The sequence below is a fragment of the Falco biarmicus genome, chromosome 5 (assembly GCF_023638135.1).
Source record: "Falco biarmicus isolate bFalBia1 chromosome 5, bFalBia1.pri, whole genome shotgun sequence".
Classification (NCBI taxonomy): domain Eukaryota; kingdom Metazoa; phylum Chordata; class Aves; order Falconiformes; family Falconidae; genus Falco; species Falco biarmicus.
In genome coordinates this window covers 90,195,464-90,212,301 of record NC_079292.1, presented here as the reverse complement: position 1 = coordinate 90,212,301, position 16,838 = coordinate 90,195,464, and the positions used below count along the sequence as shown (strand labels likewise).

Below are 16,838 nucleotides of genomic sequence, written 5' to 3'. Positions count from 1 at the left end.
GGAAACATCTTAGTCCTCTCAGACAGAGGAATGTGTTTTCCTTTTGTGTTAGGCATCCCTTACACACCCTGTCGCTGACATTTTCCAAGAAGCTGTTTGTGAGAATTATACCAGCGAATGCATAAACCCTTCAGGGAACTGCAGTCACCTTGGGCTGAGCTCTGTTTGACATGGGGAGAGCAATTTTTGGACAACATGGGGTGCTAATCCTGTCAGGGTCGGGCTCATGTGTTGATTTTTTTTTCCTTCTCCTTGTTAGACTTGAAGGCTCAGTCAGTCCCAGGGATTATAAAGTGGTGATGGGCTACTGCTCTGTGTTTGGGCAAAGGGGGCCCTGCATGAGGATAACCTGAAGAATCACAGGCAGAAAAGACATTTAATAACCTTGGTCACTCTGTGGCAGTTAGGTGCGAGTGTCCTTCTGCTGTCTGCAGTGGACTTTGTGCTCAGTGTTCATTACTCAAACGCTTTGCCAAACGAACGCACCCTAGTGATCTGCTGGAGTCTCGCATTGGACCCTGACAGCCATTCCCAGGAGTGGCTCCAGTGCTCTGCTGGTGGGCAGGTGGCAGAGGAGGAGGTGTAGTTAGTCTGCGGGGCTGCGTGCTGTTATCTCTGACCGGTTGGTCCTTGAGGTAACAAAGGTATTTTCAAGACAGGTGTAACGTGCAGTGCTGACAGAACTGCGCCAGTAAATATTGACATTTTTCTCATGACAAAAGCTATCGCTGATAAAAATTGCCTGTCTCCAAAGTTTAAAAAAAAAAAAAAAAAAGGAGGTGAACACGAGGAGATGCTTTGGGAGGCGAGAGAAGGACTTCCTCTCTGGATAGGGAAAATGGTGCATCTGGAAGGAAAACCAGCAAGAGCAAGAGACTGTGGAGGACCTGGAAGGGGCTCTGCAGCCTGGAAGTCCCCACGTAGGGCGCCTCTAGAGTTGGGTATCGCTCTGGGGTATTGCTCCCTTCTCAGAGGACACAACCCACACTGGTGGCATGGCTGCGCTTGTAGCTCTGCGCATGAGTGTCTAGCTTGTCCCCAGATGGCAGAGGCCGTGCAGAAGCTGGCTAACAGGGCTGCTTGGCCTTCCCGTGGCGGGAGGTGATTCCCGAGGGGGCACTGACCACCTGCCGTGGCTCACAGGCAGCATAGAGGACTCTGTTTCCAGCCGAGAGTGGCTTGCTTACCACCTCCCTGTTCTGAGAGATGAGGGCTTATTCTGAGTGCTGCTGCTTCCAGCGTCCCTTCAAGGGCAGGCGAGGCTGGGGACGGGTAGAGCTGATGGGGCAGCACCAAGCTCTCCCTCTTCCAGACCACTAGTGCTCCGATTTCTGGTGCTTCTCAAGCACCTCCTGACATCATTGTTACAGATGGGGGATCACGATGCTGGGAAGGTGTCCAACCTTTCTGGCCAAATCCCAAGGATACCTTTCATCTTTTTCAGCCTGCTGTGTGCCTTCACCTTTCTTGAACACTCTGTCACTCTTGGCTGCTTGTCAGCTTGCCACAACTCCAACTTCTTCTGCTCGTCCTGCTTCACTGATAGCTCCTCCAGCATTCCAGCGGCAATGACATAAGGTGTGAACTTTCCGTAAGCAAGGGAACTCTTGACAGAATTATTTGTGGAGAAAGAAACCAGTTGTATCATGAAGGGCAGAGCAGCTGCAGGTTCTTGTGCCAGTGCCTCCCCCAGACCACTGAATATCTTCTTGTGCCCTGACCCACCATCAGTCCTTCCTGCTCGCGGTGTTCCCACGTAGGCAAGAGGCAGAATGGGCTGTGGGCAGCTCTAGGGTACCCGCTGGTGGGTACAGTAAAGCTGGTAACGTTTTGTGCCTGCTGTCACCTTCCCCTCAGTGAAGACAGCTGACGTGTCTCTTCCCCAGGTGCTCATCAGCTTTCACAGACCGTGTGGGACCAGATCCTGCTGTCACATCAGGTTGGATTTTGCTAATAGGTTCAGAAGTGGCAAGAGCTGGGCAGATTGTGGTCACACGCCCTTGATTTCTTTGGGAAATATCCTGAATACTCTTGGTTTTTTGCAGTGTAAACATACAGAGAGGAGTAGCCTCTGGCATGAGAGCTGTTTGGGAATTAGCATGATGTTACCCTGGTGAACGGGGCTTGCCCTGGTCCTACTGGGGCTGCCTGTGACCAAGGAACAAGCATGTTTTTCCAACGTGGAAGTAAGCTGGTTGTTGGCTGCGCGGTGGAGTGCGCTGCAGCTACAGCCTGGAGTTACGCGGTGCTGCAAGGGGACGCCTCGCTGGCGCACTGTGCCCAAGGCAGCCGTAAATCAGGTGTCACAGAAGGCAAGAGGGAATTTCTTAATGTGCATTTCCCACCAGGCCACTATGGCCTAGGGCTGTTAGCTTCTAGTAATGCTCTGCTACATTACGAGAGGTTTAGTAATCAGTAGGATACTACAAAATAAATCAGATCTCTTTTTTTTTTTTTTTTTTTTTCAGATTAAAAGGGGCTATTCCATGCTAAAGCAGAGGGGAAGTGAAAACCATATAAAGTCTGCTTTATAAGTTTAAACCATTGCAATAACCAAAAAGCATCAGTGATTCTCAGATCTTCCCAAGATTTCCAGCCCCCAGTTTCATTCAGAGGCTGGAGGATGAAGGCTGCGCTTTCAGCAGCGGCCGGGGTTGGAGTGTTGGCAGTAGGTCCTGTTCACACCTCTGCTGCAGACCTCGCCCGGGGCGTTCAGGTAGCTCCTCTGCCTGGAGAGCAATTAGCTTTGCAGTCGAGCGCTGACACTGAAGTAGCACGTGAACGGCTGGGTAAACCCAATGTCTAGTCACTCTTGAAAGCAGAAAGTCCCACCCTGGCTCAGAAGGTCCTTGCTCTCCAGAAGCATCGCTAGATGCGACGCTCCTCGGACCACGTAGGGAGCCGATTCAACTTCTTAACCTGGGGGGAAACCATTTGCTTTCTGATTGTGCTTTGTTTGCTCACGGGTGGCTAGGCTTAGCGGAGGTTCGCATCCATGCCCTCATCAGTGCAAGGTGGTGGGACGTGGGAGGAGGTTCAACACAGGTTGTGACAGGTAACTTCATCCTGGCACGGGGTGGCTGGAAGTGGCGAGTCCCAGGTGCTCAATGCCTTGGAACACAGTTTGCTGACTTTGGTGCCTGTGCAAGACCCAGATCCCCTTCCAGCCCCCTCTCTGCTGCCTAGGAAAGTCTGTTACACGTCATGCACCGCATCTGAGTATGTTCATCCCCTGTGGAGGTGAAGAGGCTGTTTTGGAGTCAAACTCGAGTCCAAAAGACTAAGTGCACATGCGCTGAAATCTCGCACGTGCAGTTAGAAGGCGGCTGCTGCTCCTCAGGGCAGTGTAAGCCTTCCTGAGCCCCAAAGCTCAGCCTTTGCAGCTAGTTTGGTCATCGCTGGCCAGTATTAGTTGGTCTTGATTTTAATCTCTGGTTGTTGCAGAGAAAGTGATTTGGTTTTTGTTAGGACTGTTCCCAGTTCCTCCGGGCATCCTCAGCTCTGCATGGGAAAGCTATTCACTCCCACTAGCCATCCAAACTTGCTGGAGATGGCTATAGACTGTCAAAAATTCCCCTTTTCCATCCTTCCTAGAACACAGTCCAGACATGAATGACAGGATACACAGGTTCCCCTTTGGGAAACTGAACACGGTGGCGCAAGCTGCCTTCCCTTTTCTGCTCTTTTGTAATCACCGTGCCCTTCTCAGCCTCTTACGCCCAAGAGCTACCCATCCAGCGCCCAGCCTCCAGCGAGACCAAGCGCAGGGCAAAAGGACTGCAGGGTACGTGTGCCAGCTTTGTTCCTTTACGTGCTGTGATGTCCACCGTAATGGCAGATCTGAGAGCAGCAGGAGCTGGCCTCGGGGAGGAGAAGCTGTCTGGTCTGGAGGAGTTCAGTGGAAGAAAAGAGCAGTCAGAAAAGAGGCTCCGCAGCAGCTGCGTGGCTGTGATGGCATTGCTGAGCCTGGCGGAGCCTCTCAGCGCAGCACAGAGAGGCGGGGGGAGATGCACATTGGGAATGGGGCCAGGAAGGGGACCCGCAGCTGGGACCACTCTGCCCAGTGCCCACAGCATGACTGGACATCTTGGCAAGGAGACCTGAGCTAGTCCTGGGTAGAACGCAACCCACCAGTGAAGGATAAGCTGTGGGTCAACATTGGAGACGGTTGCACTCGGACCCCAGGATTAGCTGGCTACCAAACCATCAGCTGTGTTGCTTTTTGTTTGAAATCAGATGTGTTTCTTTAATGGATGGTGTAGGAGGTTTCTCCTGTCGTTCCAGTGACTAACCACGACTGCCTGCTTTTGACTGCCCTGGTGGCTGGAGCCGGAATGCTCCCTGCTTCCTCGTTCCTGAAGGTTCAGTGCTTGCGCTCACCACCCCTTAGCTGGCTTCAGTTATTTAAGCCGGACAGCCCAGGAGAATGCGAAGGACAGGGGCTGTGTGGAACCGTGTGGGACCTTCGGGCACCTGGTGTTTGGCTTGTCTGCGTAGGTGCTGTGACCATGGCGTCCCAAGGCCAGGTCGTTTTCTGGAGGTACGGTATTATCTGCATCTGGTTTGGGAGAGGGAGGGAGGGAACTGTGTTTTCCAAACTCCTAGGCTGCATCACCCTGCTGCCAGGGACTTTCAAGACAGCAGTTCTTTGCAGCTTGATTCTATGCTGCGCTCACTGAGCTAAAATATCGGTACAGCTTCTTTTATAGGATCAGTAAGGCCATGTCAGACAGCCACGTGCAGGCTGTTGACTGTAGCCAGGATGGAGATGTGTGTCCTAGAAACTGCAGGGCTAGAATACACTACCTCAGGTTTGAATGCTGTTGTAGGTTGGGGTATCGGTGGCTTGAGGCAGGCTCCCCGTTCCTTCTGCTGGCCCTCAGGCAGTCGCTTGTGTTTGCTTCACGTCGGCGTGCTGTGGGGAGAGCGGCAGAAGCTGTCCTGCCCAGGTTCCCTTGCTCTGCGGATCAGGAGCAAGAGCTGCGAAGATGGGCAAGCTGCTTTGTGCCTCATGTTTTGATGAGCCTGTTTCCTTTGGAGCTATTGACCAAGTCCTGGTGAACTACAGTCAGAAGAAGAAGTATCATGGGGAAGGCCATAAAAATATCTACCTCCTGTCCTTATCTACTAATTAGTTGAAAATAACCCTCACCAGATGGGTAAACTTGCTTCAGCCTCCAATGAACATGGATTGAGCTTCCACCTAAACCTGACTGCTTGAACAGGGCCACCAAGCAGCCGTGTCTCTTCACCCCAGGTGGGAGCTTTTCCAGGCTGGATGGAGGAAGAGGCTCCGGTGAGGTGTGTGAAACGCTCCTGCTTGTGTTTATTCTGTCAAAAAGGTTTCAGCTGTTATGAGTATCCGTCCCACCTGAGCTGAACAGCGGTGGGGAGAAGGACAGTCCACATGTGAACTGAAGAGACCTCACATGTGAGCTGTGCTCCAGCTTTCTCATGGGGAGCATCAAGGAAGAACTAAATGGTAATATCTGCGCCTTTTCGCCAACAAAAGGGAGAAGACTAGTAGAAATAATATAACACGGTGTAAATATTCACTGGGCATCGTATTCCTCATGTGTCTGGAATGCACTTAATAACCAGCTCTGTTATTCTCCAGAGGCAGCCCAGCTGGCTTCTCAGGGAAATGCAGACGGGTGTGAAAAAATGTGCACGTACCCCTCGCTGCGGCGAGCCCCATCCTGCTCAGCCAGCACCTCGCCTGCCCCGGGCGGCTGCGCCCACCGGCCAGCAGCTCGCTGCGAGCAGCGGGTTTCTCCGAGGACATTGGCCTCTTCAGGCTAATCTTGAAGGGCAGAAACAGCCTAGAAAGAAGGCTGGATTTTCCAGGAGGCTTCAGAGGAGCAAGGAGAGGTTTCTGTTGATTTCAGAAAAAAACAAACCAAAATTTAAAAAAAACACTGAAAGAAATAAAAGGTGAGACAAGTTGAGCTCTGCAGTCATTAACCGCTGGTCGGAACAGGAACCCCTTTCTTCTGTGTTACCCTTGCCATGCTATTTCTTTTTCTTTTTGATATAAGGAGGAAGGCAAAGGATCTTCAGTCTCTTAACCTTCCATGCTTTTTGATTGTCACACCTGTAAGCTCATTCCCCAGGGAAAGCTTACACTGAGCAGAGCTGGAGAGCGGGAGGATGGAGCCTCTGCTGCCTGTCACAGCGGGGCTGCGAGCCTCCCTCTGCCCCCAGACTGTGCTTGACAGATGGGAATGAATAAATTTCATGCCAGATTTCATGGCTGATCAGGAACGGGACCACAGACAAGAGGGTAGGATGCACAGAGCAGCATCCTGCAGGATGTCAAAGCTGCCCTGGGAACAGAGGGTGGCATCAGGGCTCCGACGTGCACAGCCCCAGCCCTTGCATCAGCCTGGTCCCCGCCTCTGAAACGCTGCCAGCACCGAGGTGCTGATGCACAGAAAATGGCTTTTTGCTTCGACTGTTGGGCTGTTGCGAAACACGGTTACCCTCAGCAACGGCCGGGCGGGCGCCAGCTTCCTCGTGGCCGCCCTGTCCCCCAGACCCACTCAATACACGCGGGGGGCTCGCAGGCGAGTGTTGTTAAGGCATTTGTGATTCTTGGATCTTGCCGTTTCTGCGGAGGAGATTTCAAAAGGCCCCATTTCCCCTTGTGTTGAAGTGGGCGGTGGTATCTGTGTACCCCAAATTGCCATCCTCCCTGTAACAACAAGCGGCTTTTTCCAGCAGCCCTGGTGCTGCCTTGGAGCAGGGGTGGGACGCACAGCTAGCGGGGCTTTGCAGCTACCTGGGCAGGCAATGCCGGCAGGGGACAAAAGCTGTGGTGCTGGTTCGTGTTTGTGAGCGAGCTGAGGATGATTTTGCCCAGCAGTGCTAGAGCAGAGGTGGTGTTCAGGCCAGAGGGTCCTGCCCAGGACCACAGGCAGGTGTGGCGGCACCTGAGGTGCTCAGGGACTGTGCAGGAGGGTGTCCTGGCTGCTCGTGCCCTGATGTACCGCTCTGGCATTGACCAGTGACACCCCTGTAACCCACGGGCAGCATCCCGAGGCTCCCAGCAATCTCTTCCCTGCCCAGTCTTGGGAAGGAGGGTTTTAATGTAGAGGGGTGAAGGTGAGTCACAGCTTCTTCGTGACAGCGCGGGTGCCGCTGCTGCGGGGCTGTGCTCCCCAGGAGGGAGAGCTGAGGCTCATGCTGGCAACCTGGGCTGAGTTTATAGCAACTATCTCACTCTGGGATCATCCCCTTAGGAATCTGTGGAGCTTCTCAAGGAGGTACATGTTATTCAGCACATGCAAGAGGCTTGGTATCTGCCCCGGAATAAGAAGCACAGGGTTGTCCCATGGTGAGACCCCAAGTGACTTAGGACTGAGCCCGTGGGATGTAGAGGAATGAAGGCGGTGGGTTGATTAGCATTGCTAATTGCAGCTGTGGCCTTGCCTCGAAGGCAGTGGGTTGATGGACCTGGATGATGTGCAGCTGTTCCCTAAATAGCCCTGAGGAGCGTGGGAGAGCGGGTCAGATGCAGGAGCAGGAGCGTCTGACTTGCAGAGGAAGGACAAACAGCACGGACAGTAGAATCTGGCCGATGGTAAAAGCCTTGCTGCAGCTTGCTAGTTTGTTTGTGCTGCAACAGTGGGACATGACGAGTCCTTGCTGGGTGCTGTCCCGCTGTGGGACCCACACGAGCTGACGAAGTCCCCATCCTGCAGGTCCCCCTGGGGAGGTGGTGGCTGGCGGTGGGTCCCCAGCTGCACCACTGCTTTCCTCCCCAGCAGGGTCAGCCGTGCCTCGGGGAGGGGGCAGGCGGAGAACTGCTGTCCACCCTGGCGGTGAGTGAAAGCTGGTGGGAACAGGGAGGAAGCCAAACGCGTGACACCTCCCAGCTCTGAGGGCATCTATGCAGGGAGGGCTTGGTACGGATGGGAGCATATATATGGACCCATATGAATGTTTATGTGGGCTTATTGCATGGTGAAATACACAGTTCTGATCTTCTGAGCACACTGGCATGTGCAGACAAGGCTTCTTCAGACAACTTGCCACTGGCTTTAAGGATGAGGATGGAAGGGAGACAGTGGGAAGGCAAGCAAGACTTCTGCGACATCTCCCCTCCTCTCCAGCCCCTCTTCCAACCCATCAACCTTGTTCACATGGTGCATCTCCCTACAGCTCCGTATCAGCCCCGTGATGGTGGCACCTGCAGTGATTGAGCTGCGATCGTGCCAGTAACTGATGCAGGCACATGTTGACGTGGGAGGAGTTCATGGGTTTGTGGCTGTCGGACGCTGACGGCTCCTGTGGGAGGCTGCCTGCTGCCTGGGGAAAGAGGGTGCTACAAACCAGAAAACGCTGTGGAGCAGCTACTCCTGCACGGGCAGGAGGACCGTGACATCTTGCAGCCTGGTCCTGCCTGAGGGTGAGAGCAGCAGCTCAAGGGTTTCTGTGTGCAACAGGACAAAACAAGCCCTGGGCTGGCAGCCCTGGATGCTGATGTGGAGTGGCCGCTGCCGGTGCTTGTGCTCCCTCCAGCACCCTGCCGGGCTTGGGAATGGGGTGAAATCCTGTGTGAGGACCTCCTGCAGCTCTCTGGGCTTCTCCTCTGACAGTCCTGAGCAGGGCTGAGCCCAGCACACCTGTGAGGCCATCAGGCAGGAGCATGTGAACTGCCTGTCCTGGGATGTCCCTCTGGGTTTTGTGGGGAAGCTGCTTCAGGGCTTCTTCTGGTGGGGAGCTGAAGGTGCTGCCATGACCCACCAGTCCACATGAAAAGGTGCTCAGGGCCGTGTGTGACAGCCCCGCCAGTTGTGGTGGAAGCCTGCAGGCCGTGCTTTTGGGTGTCTCCAGGCTTGGGCTGTGTTGGAGACGGGTCGTGCTTGGCAAGGCTTGAGCTGTGCTGCTCTGCCATGCTGCCGCCTCTGCTGGGGCTGCTCTGCCTGCGTGGCTTGGCAAGTGTCCTCTCATGGAACGGCCCCTCATCCGTCTGTGCATGGAACATCCCAAATGTGAGCAGCTCACGATCCTGGCCCTGTTCCCAGCCCGCTCCTTCCCACCCTCTGGCTCGTAACGGCATCTCCTGGGGTCGGTGGTCTGCCCATCCCCCCGTTGTCTCCTGGGGTCGGTGGTCTGCCCATCCCCCCGGGGTCTCCTGGGGTCGGTCGGTGGTCTGCTCATCCCCCTGGCAACTGGTCCCTCGCAAGTGCCAGCAGGGACTGCCTGGCTCCCTTAGGCACCAGGGGATGCAGAGGGGAGCATCCTCCACTGGGGCCAGCTGCCTCCTCTCGGGAACGAAAGCCCAGGTCTCCTCTCCTCCCGCCACATGGTGCTCACCCAAATATTCACCACAACTGTGGTCGTGTGCTTCACCGGTCTGCCTTGCTCTAGGCCTGTGGCTTACCCACCTCGACCACTGTTGTGCCGGCGGCCCCGCAGGCGTGCGCTGCAGGGCAGGGTGTGCAGGAGGCGGCGGGCTGTGCGCTGAGGCTGTGCTTTCCTTTTCTCCCCAATAGCACGACTATGGTCATTATCATCCTGGCTGCGGTGATTGCCCTGATCATCGGCTTCGGTGTCTCAGGTATGTGACCGCTCAGATTTCTTGCTGTTACCAGTGAGGTGAGGAGCTTCTGCCCTGCCTCTGTGTGTCTGTCCCATGCAGGGGCTGAGGGTGACCTTGTGTGGAAGTGCCACCTGCGAAGGCTCACTTCCAACAGCTTATGTACCCGGTGGCCGAGTTAAGATTGCACAGGCGGCTTCAGTCCTGGCCTTTCTCAACAAGGTGTCGCGCCGTGGCACGGAGCCTCGAGGAGCTCTGCTGTCCTCGGAGACTGTGAGCTTTGTAGGTTTTAAATAATGCAGAGATTTACACGCGCACACACGTGTGCTCGGGGTGCGTTAGAAGATACCAGCACTTGGCACACGGAGCTGAGTGAGGAAATCGGTGCCGGCTCTTAATTTCTGTGAAAACTTGTCAGGGGGCTGGGCGCAGGCTGCCGGCAGCTCTGGTTTGCCCTGGGAAGTGAGTTCCTGAGCTGTGCTTTCACAGCAGAAATTAAGGCCTTTTTTTTTGTTTGGTTTTCTTTAGTTACCGTCTGGTGTGTTTGCAGCTGCATCACTCAAATCCACCGGCTGCTCCGTGGGAAGCCAGCTGAGGCGAGGGATCGATGGGCGTAGCACAGGCTGTGCTGCTGCAGATGTAGTGCTGTGTTAGCCAAAATCCCCTTGGGCTTGGAGCCTGAAACCTGCCCCCCCGAAACCTGCCCCCCCGAAATCTGCGCCCCCGAAACCTGTACCCCATGCCTGCCCTCTGTCCTGTGCGTACCGTGCTCCTTCTCCCAGATAGGAGGAAGCAATCGTGTTTATTGCAAAGTCGGACAGCACCTGCCAGAACGGGACCCGCTTCCCTGCTCCCTCAGAGATTATAAAAATACTTTATGTTTGTATTTTATATGGCTTTGGTGCTGGCCCAGAGGCAGCCGCCTCGGGGCGTGCCGGGGGGCGCATAAGGAAGGGCTGCGGGACAGGGGACCCGGCTCTGGGAAGGAGTTAATTCTCAAGCTGGCTGGTTAGGGTTTTACTTGAGAAGTGATTTATGTCTCCAGGGAAGGGAAATGCTGACTTGTCTTAAATGAAAGAAACCAGTTTGGATTCCCATAAGGGTGAAAGAGCAGTCCGATTTCCCTGCCAGCGTTATGCCTTGCAATCACATTTATATTGCATGAAGGGAGATCCTGGCTAAGGCAGGAAAATCACACTCTTCCAGCAGCTGCAAAGACAAAAATCCCTGGTACATACAAATAAGCAAGAAAACATGGTGCAGATTCCCCTTAAACATATAAGAAGAGCTACTTTTTGCAGCATGCTGCCTGCTAAGGACATGCTCTTGGTATATAAGCCCTGAGAGCTGACCTGTGCTGCCGACGCTGGTGGCTGCTGCTGGGGTCCCTGCCACGTGCCGGTGCCCATCCAGCCCTGTCTCTGCCCTCACCCCATCCTTCTCACGCCGCCCGGCCTTCTCCTTGCAGGCAAACGCTCCATCAGCGTGACGGCGCTGACGTCTCCGGGGAACATTGGCCAGCGCGGCGTCCTGGGCTGCACTTTTGAGCCCGACATCCAGATGGACAGCATAGCGATCCGGTGGGCCAAGGCGGGAGTCGCTGGGCTGGTTCACGAGTTTAAAGGTGGGAAGGACCGCCTGCAAGAGCAAGATGCATCGTTTCAGGGCCGCACGGCGGTGTTCGCGGAGCAGGTGATCGGCGGCAACGCTTCCCTGGAGCTGAGGGACGTGCAGCTCTCGGACGCTGGCACCTACCGGTGCTCGGTCACCACGGCCAAAGGGAGCGGGGCGGCGGTGCTGCGGTACAGAACGGGAGGTGAGGGGTACGAGGAAGAAAATCCTGCTGCGAAACGTGGCTGGGCTGGACCTGCCTGTTGTGACACTGCTGCTGGGGCTGTGTGAGCGGTACCGGCTCCTCCAGCAGCCACCTGGGGGTTGTTTGGGTTTTGGCTTTTACGGGTGTTTACGGCCTTACCTGCTCTTTTGACAACCTCATTCCAGAAACGATTATTAATTTAATGCGCTGAGGTTTTTTCTTCTACTTACCCTGTGCAGTCCCCCAGCTACATAACTGAGTAGAAAGAGCCCCTAAGAATGGGAGTAGCTAATTGATATTATAAAGATCCAGATTTTACACCTGTTAAAGATGACAGCTTTTTCTTTCTATAATTATATCTCCAGCCAAAAGAAGGGCTGTGTAGTGTAAGTTGTAGCCCGCTTAATACCTTTTTCCTGTTTTTCTAAAATACTCATTTTTTTAAATTACTATCAAAGCAACAAAGCACCCATACCAGTTATCTGAAGTATGACACATTTGCTGGAGTTAATTGTTCACCTTGTTATGAGTCAACCTCAAAACACACAGAGACACAGATGAATTTTCATGTGTGGGTGCTTAATTCTTCCGAGCTCTCTGGGCTCGGCCGTCGGGCTCGGGGCTGGCACAGAGCGATGTGCTCCACCCAGTGCCGCAGCCACCTCTGGGTTGTCCTGATGAAGTTGTGGTGAGTTACACTGGCGGTACGATGAGGATAACGTGAGGTGGGTGGGCTTTGTGTTTCTCTGGCTGGCTTTTGCTGGCACCCCTGAGGTCCCAGTGTATCCCTCGGATTCAGGGTTGGTACAGTAGAGTGAGTCCATGACCTTCCAGGGGAAGTTTCTAAGGTAGCCGAGGGAATTGTTAGAAAGGAGGAAAAGAAAGTCTCCGAACGTTGGAGAGTCAGTCCCCCAGGAGAGATCTGGAAAGCACCAGGTCTTCACGCTCTTCCAATGAGCTGACTTTGGCTGCAGTAGCTTAACAAGTCACCCCCCAGGTGGTCACCTTGTGCTGGAGACTGATGGATGAGCCGCTTCAGCACCTCCACGCAGACTGCAGTCTTTGCACCCTCTCCCTCACCACTGCGGCCAGAGTCGCTGCTCGGATGGGGAGAGGAACAACCCTCAGAGCTCTCCAAGGCAAGGAAACGCACTTTTAGGATGGGTGACCGCTTACGTGGTGAGGCCAGATGTACTGGCAGGATGGGGGGTGGGGGTGTCCTCTGTGCCTCAGGCCAGTCATGGCAGGACAATCGTAACCAGCAGAGCCCTTGGATGAGACAGGCTGCCTCTCTGCAACGCCAGCCTCCTCTGGCCCAGCAGCCTCAAAGCACCGGGAGGTGGCCACCAGCTTCTGCACAGCCGTGTGTGACAGATGTCCTGGAGATGCAGCCGCTTCCCCGTGCCACTCACGGGGAGCCCGGCTTGGGACAGAAAAGCAGTGGAGAGCTGGGGTCACAGGCCCATCTGCCCAGCGTTGTTTCCATCTCCCGTTTCTTGCTGAAAGTGTGTTTGGTGCCCTGTTGTGGGAAGTACCCCCCAGGCAGGGGGAAAAAGGGCTGCTGGGCTCCCGGGCCCCTTATCGTGCCCTTCCATCGGGCAGGGATGGAAGAACCGCTCGGGATGGCAGCAGGTGACAGCAAGGCTGGAGAGCTCTGGCTCTCGGCTGAGGCACGCGTAAGTCCCGCGGGGACTTGGTCTCACACCCCTCCCTGAGGCCTTGGGAATCTGCCCTTTTGTGTTGATTCGATGTTTAAAGTAACCCACGCAGAAAGGGGGTTGGCGAGAACACGTGCAGCGGTGCGCTGGGGTTTACTTCCATGGGAAATGGGAACTCTGCGTTCCTAATAAGCTCTTGTTTCCCTTCACGTATGTGCGGGGGGGAAATACGATGAATATACAGAGACCAAGGTTAACAAAGTTTGGTCTTGGCTTTAAACCACAGATGAGTTTGCGATGGGCGTTAAACGTTTTCTTTAATCCCGGGATGTGCTGCAGCTCAGGACGGCCTGCCCTCAGCCCCAGTATGTGCTGATGGAGCTTCCCTGGGCTGCAGCCCCGTCCAGCGCGACAGTCCCAGCACGGCGGGGGCTGGGCAGCGGCCGATGGGGCCAGGCCGGTTGCATGAGGTTCAACCAGGCTCAGTGCCGGGTCCTGCTTGTGGGTCACACCAGCCCCACACGGGGCAGGGCGGCTGGGAACTCCCTGGACGAGCAGGACCTGGGGGTGCCGGTTGACAGCCGGCTGGACGGGAGCCCCCAGTGCGGCCAGGTGGCCAACAGCACCTTGGCTCGTATCTGAAACAGTGTGGCTGGCAGGACTAGGGAAATGATTGCCCCCCCGTCCCACCGGTGAGGCCGCACCTCGAATCCTGTGTTTGGTTTTGGGCCCCTCGCTTCAGGAAAGACATTGAGGTGCTGGAGCGTGTCCAGAGATGGGCAGCGGGGCTGGGGAAGGGGCAGGGGCACAAGTGCTCTGAGGAGCAGCGGGGGGAGCTGGGGGTGCTCAGCCCGGGGAGAAGGAGGCTCAGGGGGGACCTTACCGCTCTCTACAACTACCCAAAAGCTTGTAGTGAAGTGGGCGTCAGCTCTTCTTTCAAGTAACAAGTGACAGGACAAGAGGAATCATCCTCAGGTTGCGCCAGTAGAGGTTTAAATTGGATGTTAAGAAAAATTTCTTCACCGAAAGGGTTGTGAAGCCTTGGAACAGGCTGCCCAGGGACGTGGTGGGGTCACCACCCCTGGAGGTATTTAAATGATGTGCAGACGTGGTGCATAGGGACACGGCTTAGTGGCAGAGTTGGGGTCACAGTTAGATTTGACTTTAAAGGTCCTTTCCAACTAAACGAGTCTTCGATTCTGTGGTTCTGTGAAGCTGTAGGTGTTGGCCAGGCTTCCTCTCAGGCAGCGGAGAGGGCGAGTCATCTTCCCCTTCCAGTAACCGCGATGGGTTTGGCACGTCTCTCCCTGTGGAGCACAGCACGCGCCTCCTCTCGGCCCCTCAGTCCAGCAGCGGCGAGCGCCGGGGATGCCGGGACATGGGGCACAGGCGGGCAGCTCCGGCCTCAGCCCGGGTGTCCCGGGGCTCCTGGGAAACGCTGGGTTTATGAGCCCAAGACCCAGCTCGTAGCTGTTTTAGAACCACCTAAAGACACCGAAGCTGTGCCATGACCTCACAGATCTCGAACGGGACTGCCCTGTCCTAGGAGCCTTCAGCGCCCCGCAGCCATGTCCCCGTAGCCCCGCCGGTGCCTCTGTCTGAGCCCCCGCGCCCGCTTTGGCTGCGTGCTGTGCCACGATGCTAAGCAGTGAGTAGCCTAGAAATCCTCTAGTGCTCCTAGAATTTCTAGAAAGTCCCAGGACTGACCGGCACATGCAGCTGGGTGTTTCATGCCCGGTCCCTAGACATCTGCCTTTTTCTGACCCTTTCCCCTTTTTCCCTCCCAAAGCCTTCAGCACCCCCAAGGTCCACGTGGAGAACAGCGGCAGCGGGGACACGCTGCAGTGCGAAGCACCGCGCTGGTTCCCCCGCCCCACCGTGCACTGGACAGCCTGCAGCGCCGCCGGGGAGCACCTGCCGCACGTCGCCAACACCAGCTACGAGCTGAACGCTGAAAACATCACTCTGAAGGTGGTCTCCTTGCTGCACAACATCACTGCTAACGCTACCTACACCTGCGTGATTGAAAACAACATTGCCAAAGCTACGGGCAACGTCAAAGTGACAGGTAGAGTTTAACAGCACCCAGAGAGCACGGGCACAGGGGAGAAGAGCGTTTAACCAGCGCGCCTGTGTGCCTCAGGGGTGCCTGCGGCGCCTGGGCCAGTCACGGAAGGGACTGGAATCTGTGGCTGATCCAAGCACCTCTCTGCCCCTGGGGTGCAGGAAAGGGGCTGTGTTTGCTCCTGCTCCTTCAGATGCTCTTCATGGTAACGACGGCTCCCTTGGCAGGGGGACAGAACCGCCGGGGAGCGGGAGGGAAGGACACATGCAGAGGAACGTATTCCTTTGGATGTTAACCCAACCCAGCCCACCCACAACCCCAACTTTTGACGCTTTGTTTCGCCGGTTCAGTTCGCCAAACCAAACCAGCAGGCCCCCCTAGCTGTTACCAACACCAGTCTCTCTGCCTCCTGCCCACCCCCTTTATTTACAGACCACTCTGTGCACAATGCAAGCTTTCCAAGCCGTCAGGGATCTCCTGTTCTACACGGGAAGGGTCACAGCTCTTCTACAGCAAGGGCTTCGTAGCGGTGGGTCTCCAGCACACCAGGCAGGGCCTATCTTTATCAATATTCAGAAAAATGAGGAAGAATAAATACACACACTTGTTTTGCCTTCCCTGCTGCGTTGCCCCTCCTGGGAGTCTCTCACTGTTCTTCTGCTACAGATTTCAGCATTACAAGGGGGACCAACTTGCAGCTGGTGAGCCTGCAGGCAGAGTCAGTGTCCCGCTCCCTTCCAGCCTGTCACTGGATGCTTCTGCTTCCCCTGTATCTGCTGTCGATATAAAGCCTCTATAAAACAATCAGAAACACCGCTGGGCCTGGAGGTAAGCTCAGCGTGGGGAACCGACAGGAATATATGCTCGGTATGTGTAGACCCTCTTGCCGAGCCTGGTTGCAGCAGCAGACCTGGCTCAAGCCTGCCAGAGCGGGAGGACACGCCTTGCCCCTGTGCCCATCCTTTCCCCATCCCCAGCTCTAGGTGGGACACATGGCTCGTCCCTCCCATGGGCTCCCTGATGGCTTCTCCCATCATTTTCTGCAACCTTAGAGATTCTTCTCTTACACTATCACCTGTCATCTCTTACTTCCCCTCTGACCCGCGGGACCGTGGCCGCAGTTCACGGCTGCGAGGCGCCGGGGCCTTTCTCCTCTCCCTCCCCACATGGCTGCAGCACAAGCCTTGTTTGCACCCACTTTGCTCAGACAACTCCACTACACAGTGGAGGCCCTTCAGTAAACCGTACCTGCCACGGACACCTCGAACAGGCCCAGAGGGAGCTGCCAGCCGCAGCAATCCCGTGTAGACCCACAATGAGGAGGGCTGTGGGCAGCCAGAGCACAAAGCCTTTAGTGTTCATCTGCTTGGGGTGGCAGGCCTCAGAGGCAGACTGGTGATGGAGAGCTACGGAAAATCAGCTAAAAGGAATGTCTGTCTTTCCACGCAGAACAGTTACGACAGCTGCCCTGACGACAGAATGCGCTGCATGCTTTCCTGCCTCTCAGGCCGAGAGCTTATCCCAGTTCCAGAGGAAGCAGTAGCACAAACATGAAGCCAGCTGATTTCTCTTGTATCATTATTTCTTACCCATGCCAACAACAGGGTGCTTTGGCTTCAGAAAGAGAGTGAGGAATACGATAAGGAGAGTTGCATAAATAAAGGAAAAAATCTTGAGCACAGGAACAAGATGTGTTCTCTTCTCTGGAGTAACCCAGTGACCAGAACTGATCATGGGCAGAAGCTCAGAGGCAAA

General features: G+C 55.3%; 1 protein-coding gene across 1 annotated transcript; it reads left to right on the top strand.

The window, feature by feature from the left end:
• The first annotated feature begins 3,768 nt into the window (after positions 1-3,768).
• VTCN1 (V-set domain containing T cell activation inhibitor 1) lies at positions 3,769-16,173 on the top strand. The gene is made up of 5 exons (XM_056340878.1): positions 3,769-4,540; positions 9,501-9,565; positions 11,013-11,360; positions 14,808-15,086; positions 15,750-16,173. Exons 1-5 carry the CDS (start codon positions 4,335-4,337, stop codon positions 15,869-15,871), a joined length of 1,020 nt encoding a protein of 339 aa, XP_056196853.1. The 5' UTR covers positions 3,769-4,334; the 3' UTR covers positions 15,872-16,173.
• Positions 16,174-16,838: the final 665 nt, after the last annotated feature.